Source organism: Notechis scutatus, chromosome 4 (genome assembly GCF_049901735.1).
Source record: "Notechis scutatus isolate UNSWTSFEM ecotype Mainland chromosome 4, rNotScu1.2, whole genome shotgun sequence".
Classification (NCBI taxonomy): domain Eukaryota; kingdom Metazoa; phylum Chordata; class Lepidosauria; order Squamata; family Elapidae; genus Notechis; species Notechis scutatus.
Window position 1 is genome coordinate 77199082 of NC_142012.1, and position 12975 is coordinate 77212056.

The window sequence follows — 12975 nt, forward strand, 5'->3', positions numbered from 1 at the left end:
TGGCTAGGGAAGAGAGGTGCGATATCTCTCGACCCTGCCAGGTCCCCCCTGTCTTCGCCACCTTCTACGGAGGTGGCTAGCCCTGAAGCCAGGTGGCTCAAGGCACTTGGGCAGCAAGCACAGGCAGAAACCGCGCACAGTCGCGGATTCCTGCCTGCCCCGAAGCGCTGCAGATCGGATGTCTGGATGACCGGATGATGTATTACTCCTCTTAACTATTAATGGCTCTATCATCACGGCTGTACTTACATGTTTATCATTTTAAAGATATTCAATTATTTTAATGGGTTTTAGAAATTTAGAATTGTAAGGTGCCCAGGCTTGGTTGGGTTGGGCAGCTATAGAAATTGAATGAGTGAGTGAGTGAGTGAGTGAGTGAATGAATGAATGAATGAATGAGATCAATGTAGGTCTGTTGATGTATCTCTCATCAAATAGCTGTTTGAGTAACACAACATCCGTTGCTGGGGGCTGAAAAATGGAAAGTTGTCCTGTGCAAAAGATCAAGTCCACAGGTGAAGTTTCACTTAAATTGATTTATTGCTCAAAAGCCTACGCGTAGGCATCTTCTCAACAAACAGCATTTGCTTGGAGTTACATCAGGGTCAGTTCAAGGGAAGTTACTTTGCTTGTGGCTACGTTGGGATTCTGGACCAATCCCTCACTTAACTCCGCTCCCAGGTTCTGCCACTCCTCCTCCTACATTTAAGTTTAATAATTGCTTCATTTCTTTATCTTATCACTGTCCCTTTTCTCCTGAGTCTCTTAACTTCACTGGAGAGTTTTGTATATTTTGGATTCGGGCGGTGCCAAGTTGGTGCCCAAAGCTAGCGTTAACTGCTCGATTAAAACACTTTTTGCTACCGACACTTTAAAACAATCTCTCTTTTTTTTGTGTGTGTGCCAGGTTTGCAGAAGAATTTTCTTGATTCTGGATACAGGATACTAGGAGCTGTAGCCAAAGTCCGAGAAGCCTTCCAGCCGCAGGAGCCAGATTTCCCCCCTCCTCCTCCGGACCTCGAGCAACTCCACGTAAGGAGCCATCCGCGCTAGCTTTGTTGATGAAGGAGAGAATCCGAATCTGCAGCTGTCTTGTTTAGAGCTGGGTTTTTCAAACTTGGCAACTTTTAACATGAGTGGACTTCCAGGATTGGAGAAATACTGGGTTACAGCATGTTTGTGTGTTTGTACCGCATTTTCCTGAAAATAAGACCCTGTCTTATATATATATTTTTTGCCACCAAATAAGGCACCAGGTCTTATTTTCGGGGGATGCATCCAGCGACTAATCTCACTTGCACGCATCGTTCCCAGCCTCCTTTTCACTGTCAGAGGCCTTCAGGAACTTCTTCTGCAGCTGGCAAGGCTTTTCGGAAGGCCTCTGCATCCAATAACAGAGCTCTGGATCGATCTAATGAACAAAGACTCGTTTGTGGCAGAGTTTGGGGGAGAGAAAGAAAGACTTCTGCTGCTTCTGTTGCTTTCCTTGCATGAAGCCAAAAGTCTCTCTCTTTCTCTCTCTCCCCCTGAGAACAGAGCTGGAGACGGTATCCTGCAATCCCAAATAAAGAATGATTGATCGGTAGGAAAACAGGGTGGGGAATTTTCCTGCAGACTTTTTGGGGGATTTTCCCAGGGTCTCTGCTGCTTCTGGAGCTCCGGGATGACCAAAGGGCCAGTCTTGTGCCTACTGCAACTCTGGAATATGGGACCGACTTTCCCACCAATGTCAGCAAGCCACCATCAGTCAAAATTCATATTAGTGGTCTGCGGGATTTAAAATTATGAGTTTGGTGGTCTCTGAGGTCCAAAAGATTGGTGACCCCCTGTTCTATAGGCTACCTTTGCTTCAGGATCTCCCCAGTAATTAAAAAAAAAAAAACTTTGAAGAGCCCTGGTTTAAATTGGGCTGTCTGTGATCCTCAGAGATTGATGTGAAAATGCCCTCTTGAATCCTGGGGCGGAGGGGGGATGCATGTGAAAGGTTGGCCACTAAGAGGGGCCTCCCTTGGCTCCTCCTCCTTTCCTGATATATTATGCAAGTTATCAATTCAGAAAACCCCAGTGAAGTATGAAGGAGATGCCTCTTAACGATGAGGAGATAATTGTAGACGAATGTGCACAAAGTAATTTTTTTTTTCACTTTGCCCCTCAGCCCTTCTGAGTCATAACAAACGAGTCTTGTTGTAAACATCAACTAACAACAGGCATTACTCTGAATTTGGCAAACGGGGCCAAAAGCATTAACATGTCCCATCATGGAATTGGCTATGGATCCGGCTATTGAAACCCCAAATGCTTCTTCTTCTTCTCAGCTCACCGATGAACTTGCTCCTCCGAAGCCCCCTCTGCCTGAAGGGGAGGTTCCTCCCCCCCGCCCCCCGCCCCCTGAAGAGAAGGATGAAGAGTTCCCAGAGCAGAAGGCCGGAGAGGTGCTTAACCAACCCATGATGATGGCTGCCAGGCAGCTTCACGACGAAGCCAGAAAATGGTCCAGCAAGGTAGGTCCTTAACCTCGACCTCTGGGGGTTGATGCTTCTTGGCTTAGAATGATGCCCTTTCAAGGAGGACTCTGCATTGTCGATTAGAATTCTTCTCATCCCACCATTTCCAGGACTTGTTTCCTTCTCGTCTTGCTTCAGGCATGTGAACTTCGGAGTGTTTTGTGCGGTTTGGATTTTTCTGGGTTGGAAAAAAAAAAAGAGAGAGGTCAGGCCACGAAGCAGGCAGAGAATCTCTTCTCTTTTGAAGCTTTTTTTTTCTTGGAGGTGGCTGTTGAAAGGATCCCTTGGACACACTTCAATAAGGCAGGGAGCTCAATTTGAATCGAATACTCTTCTCCCCAGTGGTGGGATTCTAACAGTTTCCCTACCGGTTTGGTGATCGTGCACTTCGCACACACGCACAGCTTTCCAAACAGCAGCTGAGGTTCTGCTGCGCCCATCGGCTGAGAGGATAAAGAAAAGAAAAGGCCAGGGGTGGGCTGGAGGTCCGATCCTGCACTTTTCTCTTCTTCCTCCTCTCAGCTGGTCATTGGAGGTTTTTTTTAATTATCGGTTTGGCGGTTTGGCTAAACCGGGCCGAACCGGTAGCATTTCACCACTGCTCCTTTATGTATCCTAGAAATGATGGAGTCTCGCTTCCATTTTGCTTTGGGGTGTGTGTTTCTGAAGGCTCTCTCTTTAAATATATTTTACTTATTCACAATGCTTGTAGGTCGCCTCAGTTATAAGACTCCAGGCAGTGTCCCGCAGGAGAAGCACGTGGAACAAAATAAAACGATCATGCTTTACTTGTTTTGCAAAGAGCTAGAAAGGAGCTAGTTATACGAACCACGGAAACTTCTTCTGGCTGTGTTTTTGTATATTACCCCAAGGCACTGAAATGCTACCATAAAATACAGCATTGCATTAGGACGTTTTGGAAAAAAAAAAATAAGAAGGTCTCAGTGAAGCACAGAAAAGTGGGATTACAATCAACTATGCTAAGAGAAAAAGAAGTCTTCTGTATGCATACATTATGCATGCAAAACGCTAAACTTTTAAAAAGCCTTCTCTTTTTTTCCCTTAGATACAGAAAAGGCTCCATCCAGAACTAGCTTTCAGAGAGGCTTCTGAAGGTGTTTTAGTTCCTCCTTCATGTTTTGACTCCCAAGTACTCTCATATTCTTATGGATTGCTAAAAGTGGTTGGCCAGAAGGGGAAAAATAAACCAGCAATTGAGATGCTTGGTTTCTGTGCCGTTCTAGACACCATTTATACAGTTTGATTATGCAATTTTCCCTGTGCAATGGGGAATGGGCCCCCTGATGCCTGAGACCAGAAGGAAATAGTCCTTTTTTTTTTCTAGGTAGCCTGGTCTTCTTGTTTTATTGCATAGTAGAAAGTTGCAGGGAGCTGCAGAGAGGAAGGATAAAAACCACAGTTGTAGATCTGTGTCTGTGTGAGAGAGAGAGAGAGTGTGTGTGTGTGTGTGTAAAAAGAGTTGGTAGAACATGGATGGAGATATGCTAGTAGGACAGATAAAGGAAAATAATGAAAGACTCCAGTGGGGCTAGTATTGCCTGTCTAGGAAAAAATGGAGAACTGGAACAGGGCAAAATTATTTTGTCTGGCTTTTGAGTTTCCACACCCCTCCCAAGGTGAGATGCATCCCACAATGTGTGTCTGTAAGATTTAATGAGTCTCCCTCTTTTTTAAAAGTGGCAAGTCTACAAGAAGATGAGATGTTTGTGGATGTATATAACCTAGCAGATGTTAATATTTTAAGTTACTGAAATGAAATATGGGATTTGTTCTTAGAATAATCTGAACAAAGTTTTCATCTTCTCTCCTTTTCTTTTCCTTCCCCAGTCGGCCTGTAATGTACCTAAGCTTCATCGGTTTCTCAAAACAATATTATTTATCCTAAACGAGCATTCAATATGTACCTGGTTTTTCTCTGAATTCAGAAAATCATATCGTTTCTTATTTTAGACCCTATTTTCTTTCTCAAATCTTGTGTTGATGGAGAAGGCATAGAAATTGGGGACAACCTAAGAATTAACATAAAGTGGCCAGAATAATAAACTAGATGTCATTTGCAAGTATGATAATCCATTTTGTTTATTCATTCATTGTCTACATTGTTGTCAAACTATAAATGATCACTTTCACCCCTTTTCTTATAAAGGACTACTTTATTAAACACAGGCTTTGATTTTAGAAACTTAGAGCAGAATCTCTTCGTAACAATTAAAAATTGATTTTCTGAAATATTACGGGAATATTTCCTGCTGATGAAATTCAGTAGCATGTAAAACAAGGGGAGTCTAATGCACAGTTGCCTACTTTATAAGACAAATGGGACAATCCAGAGTGGTTTTTTGTTTGCTTTGGATAAAACGAATGGGTTTGACTTCTGAGTCTTTGCAAAGCTGTTGTTCTGATATATTTCTCTGAAATTTGTTGGGTTCCAAATGGTGCTGCTATACCAAAAGGTTAGGGAAAAATGATTTAGAGTGTTGAATTCAGCAATGGACATATCTTCCTCAATTTATATTGATCTCTGCAACTAGGGCGTTTATCCTAATTATGTGTTTGAAAATCTTGGTTATTGAAAGGGGACAATTAATTTCACTATTTGCGAAAATTCTGTTCCTGGATTGTTGCACAAAAATAGAATTTTTGTGAGTTGGGTTAGCCAGTTGATACGCCTAATGAACATGTCCAGGAAGTGCATCATCATTATTTATGATCATTTCTTCAATCTGGTACAGAAATTTATCACCTGGGATTATTATCTTTGTAAATTACATTCTGCCCCAAAAGTAAAACACTATGAGGTTTGTTTTTTAAAAAAATGAGCTTAAAAACAGCTAAAGGCTTTGCACCATTTTAGTTTTAAAAAATTGCAAAATGAAATGCCTTTATGAAGATGTAGATTGTTACTAAGATTTGTCCAATCTGAATGAATGAAAAGATCCATCTTTCCCTCAAGGCAGATTGTGGGAGATGCTACTTCTGTCTTTTAATTTTGCTCTAGACCCACGCTGAAAAATCTTGAGCAATTTCTGGAATTCTGGATGAGGCTTCCAATCTGTCCACATGTAGTGCGAAATTTGAAATTTAAGGTTGCCTGTGACTCTTGCAAGTATTTTTGAAATTGGATTGGTTTTGTAATTTTAAAGACACCCACCTGATACTTTGAGAGATTGAATTTAGAGTTAAGTTTTCTCTTGAGTGCCTATTTTTAAAAGTTAAGTAGGCAAAAGTTGCTACTTTTGCAGTACCAACACAGATTTAAATTGTGTTTAAAATTAATATGTCACATTGATTAGCTCTGACAACCTTTCAACAGTAAATCAAGCTATCATGAAAAAAGAGGTCAACTTAAAATAATGTTCAGAACTGTGGTGAGAAATTCACTGATTCATATTTCTGGTTTTTCTCATAGTGTCAATTACCATTTTCTCCCCTTAGTAAACCTTTGTAAATTGGATAAGTCTGCATTGAACAACATATTGCTGTCCTTTTCTTTAACCCTTTCAAATCTTACTCTTATTGCTCTGGTTAATGATCATAATAAAGATTGGATTGAAAAAAAAACCCTAATTTGACCTTTGCTAGAATCTAAATGTATACACACAACTTTTTGACCTCTTTTTCTATTGGTCATCTTCAGACAGCATAAACCTGTAGAAAAATATAGTTCATGATTGCTCAGAAGTCTTGACAGGACAACAGAGGTAGCAAGTAATTCTGGATAGATACCTTTTAGTGATTATATACTGTATTACTTAATCTCTTGGAACTATGGTTTCATGGGTCATTGAACATTAATGACCCAAGTAAATAGATATTCTATATATTTAGCAGCCGTGTGTCTTTTTTTGAAGACAATTCTTTTCTACCTACCTTACTGACTCCCGAATATATGGTTGGAAGAACAGAGAAAGGGAGTTTGGAAATAAACTTTCCAGAATTCTTGATTTAATCATTCCTTTTATTCTCTCCCCCCAAAAAAAACATGTCAGATTGACCCCAAGATAAGAACAAGGCATGGTGCAGCCCGCTGAAATTTCAGTTTACAAACGTAACATTTTGCTAATCAAGAAACTCAAAAGATTGAACCCCAAAGGGATCACATTTATTTTGGGAGTCTGCTAATATAATTGCACGTAGAAGTAGCAGCTTTATCTTTCAGAAGGGCAAATAATTTAGCAGTCAGAACCGTGGGTGAAATAAGGGTCATCAGGAAGATAGCGAGTGACTGAATGACAGCAAGAATATGGTTGTATTTCAGGCCCCTGAAAACAGTAAATTTTGCCTTGTCTTTATCCCTTCCTTCCTGCCTTTTGTTCTGTGATGAACTATCACTGCGATGGTTGCTACAATAATACTGGGCTGTTTTGTTTTTAGGTACTTTGGGATGTGATTTGGGATACCGAAGCCAAAAAAAATAAATATTAAATCTCTTTTTCGGATATTGTAGAACAACATTGTGGCAAAACAATCTTGCTCCATGTCATTAATCTTGCTCCACTAACAGAAACTTTCTGGTTTGCTCTGACACATTGTGTTACTAACACCACTTTCTGTCAGGTAATAGTGAACCCTGATTAATGTCCTTTAATGCTCTTTTTCTCATGGGGTTGTGGGGGGAGGCACGAGATGTTGGCCGTTCTTTCCTCCTTCCATCATGCTTTGCTCTTCATTGTTGTCTTCTCCATGGCTGGGTCAGGACATGGGGGTGTGTGTTGGGGTGAGAATGCCCATGTTCAGTCAGCCCTGAACTCCTCTGGGCTGCAGGACAGCAGTGAACATGGTGCTCTGTCTATCAGCAACCTCACCTAACCCTGGCTCTAAAAAGAGATGTTTAGATTGAGCAAGCATGGAAGCGGTTGTGCAGCTTGCCTTCATTTTAACAAAGAACAGTGCATCCAGTTTTGATGACCACACTATAAAAAGATGTTGAGACTCTAGAAAGAGTGCAGAGAAGAAACAACCAAGACGATTAGGGGACTGGAGGCTAAAACATATGAACAACAGTTGCAGGAACTGGGCCTGGCTAATCTAGTGAAGAGAAGGACCAGGGGAGACAGGATAGCAGTCTTCCAATATTTGAGGGGCTGCCACAGAGACAAGGGGGTCAAGCTATTTTCCAAAGCACCCGAAGGCCAGACAAGGAACAACGGATGGAAACTGAACAAGGAGAGATTCAACTTGGAAATAAGGAGGAATTTTCTGACAGTGAGAACAATCAACCGATGGAACAGAAGTCGCCTTTAGAGGTTGTGGGAGCTTCATCACTGGAGGCTTCCAAGAAGAGATTGATGACTGCCATCTGTCAGAAATGGTGTAGGGTCTCCTGCTTGAGCTATGAGTTGGACTAGATGACCTACAAGGTCCCTTCCAATGCTGTTCATCTAATCTAAGAGGGGTTTGGGCAGGAGGAAGTTGTAGTGAATTTGGCCTCCTGGCTCAAAGCTGCCCCTTTTCTTCACAAGGGCCATCCTTCATAGCCCCCTATGCTTGGCTGAGGCCCCATAACAGTTGCGTCTTCCATGATGTGGGCCTGGTGTATCTCTCCTATCCATGTCATCTGCGTTCACCTCTCTGTCCGCTTTTAAGTGTTTGTGTCTCTGCCAGTGGCATTATTGTCTTGCCAGGAAGAAATGTTGTGGTGAAAGATAAAACAGAGGAGAAAAGGTGAAAAACCTAAATGCCTCTCGGAGACGTTTTCTAGTTTTTCAGACAATTCCCTTTGTCAACTTCCCCATTCCTCCGCCGTCCTTCCATCTCCCCCTAATCCCCCAAGAGGGGTTTCCTAAACTTGCCTCGCTTTCTTGGCTTCTTTGAACCAGATCCTGCATCTTATACTAACTCTCCCTGTTTCTTCACCTTCCCTGTTCCACCACCGGCCAAGCCCGAAGTGACCGGTGGGGGTAAGGAAGCCCCCGCTGAGACTGGCCCAGGTGTAGCTCGGGAGGAGGCGGAGGAGGAAGTAGAAGCTGAATTCACCCTCCCCTCCGACATGGAAGATGATTACGAGCCTGAGTTGTTACTCATGCCAAGCAACCAGCTTGTTAACCAGCCCATTCTGGCCGCGGCTCAGTCACTGCACCGGGAAGCAACCAAGTGGTCCAGTAAGGTATTTCCTCTGTTTCCTGGCGACTGATCCGCATTGCATCCGGCCATTTTGACATGTGCATCACTCTTGATCCTCGGCGGATCCCATGCCATAATTTTTTTTTTCATGGTTTATTTTTCTTTTCTTAATCGGAATGGATTCAAGTTTGTCTGCATTTCATGGTTGGGGAGGGCCGCGTGGCTTCACAAGTGTTGTTAAGCGTGCTTGATGGCCAGGCCAAAAGCTTCATTCAAAAGCTCACCCTCTCCTTCGTTTGCCTTACCTGCCCTTCTCATGTTGGAGGGGTTTACTTAAACGAGAACCAAAGGAAGGAGTGCCTGACTACCTGTGAAGCCATCATTGGTGGCCTTTCTGGAGACTTCCAGACGAGCGAGGGGTTGTCACTCCCGAAGTCATTTTAACACGCATCGTTGTGCTTTCTGCCTCTTGGTCAACGGCTTCTACTAAACCTTTGCTCCAGCAAGGAATGGCTTGGAATGGCACCTTTGCCAAAGAGCTGGTCCTGTGGGCAGAGGCTGTGATGGAGGGGAGGGGTATTTTTTGGGGGGGGAAGGGGGGAATGAAGAGGCTCTGCTGAATGTCTTTTAAGTTGCTATGTTCAGACTTTGGCCTCTGGTGTTTCAGCTGCATTATTAATGGAGATGTGGGGTCTGTGGCTTATGACGGGAATGGTCTGCTGGCACTAAGCACCCAGAGGAGTTTGCCAAGCTGCTGGATTATTATTATTATTATTATTCACTTCCTTAAGAGTAGCATGCTGCAAAGAATAAATGTATGGCTGGGCAGCTCTGAAGATGTGGTGTATGTATGTATATATATCTATATATCTATGGAAAATTAAGTTTCTCTCTTCCTTTTTCTTTCTTTTCGCACTCGTGAATGGCCAACTGGGTGAATGGCATGAAATCCAAATGGCATCTCCCACGCGTGGGTAATGATGGAGTGTAATCCAGCCTAATCCCCTTTGGTCCAGGGGAAGCTTAGCTGAAATGAATGGGGGAAGTTTGGCTTTTGCAGGAGAACCACCTACAAGGGCTTTTCTTGCCCCCTCTCTGAACGTCATTTGGGCAAAGCAGGTGCCACCCTTTGCCTCTTGTAGCAATGGCCTCCCACGGACCTGGCAGTCTTTGTGTTTTGGTTCTCCTCCCCGACCATCCGGGGGTGGGTGGGCATGGCTTTTCTTGGTTGGGAGTTGGCCCCATGGCACACGGACTGGCTTAAGTTGCACCTGCAGAAAAGAACAAACCATGTTTTCCATCCCCGGCTTGTACTTGTGCATTGACTACATTGCATTTGTTTCATTGTGTACCCGTAATGTGTTAATGGATGTACCGCCAGGGGAGCTTTTCGGAATGTTGCATCTGTGCAGAGTAATCGGGACATGTAAAAAAAAAGGATGGAAGCACATCTGGAGAGTTCCCAAGTTTCTTGTCTCCCGAACCGAACCGAACCGCACCTCACACAATCACAATATTTTGCATGCCAAAGATGGGATGGGGACACCTTCTGCTTTTTCTACTTGCATTGTGTTTACTTCCAACACATTCACTCATCTGTCTGCTCACAAATACGGCATCCTTTCTTCCAACCTAAGAACCAGGCTGAGCTGAATATTCTTACAGACATTTTCATTTGAATGGCAATCCTGACAACAGGTAGTTTATGCACAAAATAATGGTGTCAGGATTCTGGCAGTTACTCCAATTAAATCACGAGCCACACTCCCAAAACTAAAGAGGATTTCTTTGAAATTAACATTTTACGTCTGGCACTAACCTGGGCGTAGCCAACTCTGAGATACATAATTCACTGTCACCCTTGATCCTGCTTTTCCCCTCACCCCTCTGGGCGTATCATCCAACAAAACACGTCCATAGCCAAGAGTCATCCATCATGCTCTCCAATTAGATTTTTGCTTGGCAGAAGCTTCGGTCATCTAATCAGTCTTTGAAGAAAATATGAATGGAATGTACTTTCGATTCCACACTGCCACCTGCTCTTTGAAACTCTCCCCCGTCTTTTTGTTGTCAACTATAAAATGTGTATTCAAAATGTTTTATGAGTTGACAGATGCCTGATCGTGGTTGGATTGAACATTGAAAGCTTCACGCTGTTCTAATGTCATGATGAAGCTTGGTTTAGCACACCAAAGTAACAGAAAAGTCATGCAACTGTGAGGGCGGGGAAGTTTTCACTTCCTTTTTATTAAGTAATCACAGTTTCTGATTTTGTCTGAATGCAGCAGCAAACTATAATTAATTGTAACAGTGACTCAAAAACAAAGAGTTGGGTTTTTTAAGGCATTTAAATATGGATTAGTGACTTTCCTAATTCCCCGCCCAAAGAGGAAAATAGTTCATTTTGTCAAAGAAGAACTGGTAATTCTTTGAGTTATACATTGAAAGAAATTTTAGGCGACCGGTTAACCAATTAATGGATGAATTCTGGATATGCTTATATAGAGGAACAGAGTAAGCATTCACATGATGTTTTATATCTGATGATTAATAGCATCTTCTTGCTTTTTTGACTGAAGGGAAAAAAAATCCCTTCTGCAGATGCATTTTAAATTTAGTTGATCAAAAGGCTTAAATCATTATCTTTTTAATGACCCCATGATCCCTTGTGGGGTGGAGTGTGGGCAACTGAATAAAAAGCAGAGTGTTTCATGGCCGGATGCCTTTCCTGTTGCTGATGCGGAGTTTTGTTCAGCAGATGTATTCTCACACTGTGCCCAGAGAGAGAGAGAAATATCTGGCTGTATCTAGGATCGAACCCACAACCTCCTGATTGTGAGGCGAGAGCTGCACCTCTCGGCCACCGCACACCACCCAATGAAAAGGCTTAAATAATGGAGCCTTTTCCGGGTGGTTTTTCCCCATTCAGAATATTCAGTTCCCACCATTGACTTCAGATTGACCCTGTAACTTTTATTTTTTATTCACCCATTAAGAATATTCACCATCACCACAACACCATCGTTTAAGACATTCCTTTGGCCGCCTTATTTGAAATGATTCCTCACTGACAGTTAAACATCAGAACTTGGTCATTTTCACTTCAGCAACACTACTAACATGTACGTGTGTGTGTGTGTGTGTGTGTGCGTGTGTGTGTGTGTGTGTGTCCACTCCCTCACCTCTTGGCTGAAGCTTGTGGTCACTGAAGATTGGGAGAGAGTTTCACACGCGGCTTTTGTGTTACGGTCCCGTTTTTGTTGTTGTTGTCGTTTGTTGTTGTAAAGCGGCAACCGCACAGCTCCAGCATGTGGCTGTCGTTCGGGGCGCCTGGGGCAATCACAGCTGCTCTCCTTTTCTTCCTCCTCCTCTAGGGGAACGACATCATTGCCGCTGCCAAGCGCATGGCCTTGCTGATGGCCGAGATGTCCCGCTTGGTGAGAGGGGGAAGCGGGAACAAGCGCGCACTCATCCAGTGCGCGAAAGATATCGCCAAGGCTTCTGACGAGGTGACCCGTCTGGCTAAAGAGGTGGCCAAACAGTGCACAGACAAGAGGATCCGAACAAACCTTCTGCAGGTAGGCCACGAAACCTGGCTTGGAAGGCGGAGAACGTCTCTTGAACTGGGAAGGTCCTATCCGTGGTTGGGTAAATGCACCGGTAAGACTAAAAGAGCCTCGGTGGTGCAGTGGTGAGAGTGCAGTACTGCAGGCTACTTCTGCTGACTGCCAGCTGCTTGCAATTTGGCAGATCGAATCCCACCAGGCTCAAGGTTGACTTAGCCTTCCGTCCTTATGAGGTGGGTCAAATGAGGACTCAGATTGTGGGAGGCAATACGCTGACTCTGTAAACCACTTAGAGAGGGCTGTGAAAAGCACAGTGAAGCGGGATATAAGTCTAAGTGCTATTGCTAAAAGCCTACAGCCAAAGCAAGGTGTATCTAGCCATAATCAATGCTCAGGATTCACCCCTTTGCCATTTTTTAAAAAAAATCATGCTTGCCCCTTTGGAGTGGCCAGATTGGCAAGCTGAAATGAAAATGGCAATGCCAGTACCAAGAGGTCTCAAGGGGGCCCTAAACCTGTTGCTTTGTTTAGCCAGCTTGTATCTCAACCAGCCTTTTCAGTTATCTCCCTCCCAGCCTTAAGTTTTATTTATTTATTTTACAGGGGTCTTCAAACTTGACAGCTTTAAGATTTGTTGACTTCAACTCCCAGAATCCCTCCTTCAGTCATGTTAGCTCAGGAATTCTGGGAGTTGAAATCCACAAGTCTTCAAGCTGTCAAGTTTGAAGATCCTTGAGATAGATAGATAGATAGATAGATAGATAGATAGATAGATAGATAGATAGATAGATAGAGATGGATGCTATATAAATAGACAGCTT

The 12975-nt window shown here is 43.3% G+C and overlaps 1 protein-coding gene across 4 annotated transcripts in view; it reads left to right on the forward strand.

The window, feature by feature from the left end:
• Nucleotides 1-12975, forward strand: part of VCL (vinculin) — an 82376-nt gene that overhangs the window by 64341 nt on the left and 5060 nt on the right. For 2 of the 4 annotated variants that reach the window (XM_087963888.1, XM_087963887.1), the window contains exons 17-20: nucleotides 908-1032; nucleotides 2316-2501; nucleotides 8407-8631; nucleotides 11963-12166. In XM_087963888.1, coding sequence (XP_087820014.1) covers nucleotides 908-1032; nucleotides 2316-2501; nucleotides 8407-8631; nucleotides 11963-12166 — 740 coding nt within the window. The remainder of the gene's footprint in view (nucleotides 1-907; nucleotides 1033-2315; nucleotides 2502-8406; nucleotides 8632-11962; nucleotides 12167-12975) is intronic. The other 2 variants (XM_087963890.1, XM_087963889.1) reach the window with 1 other exon arrangement.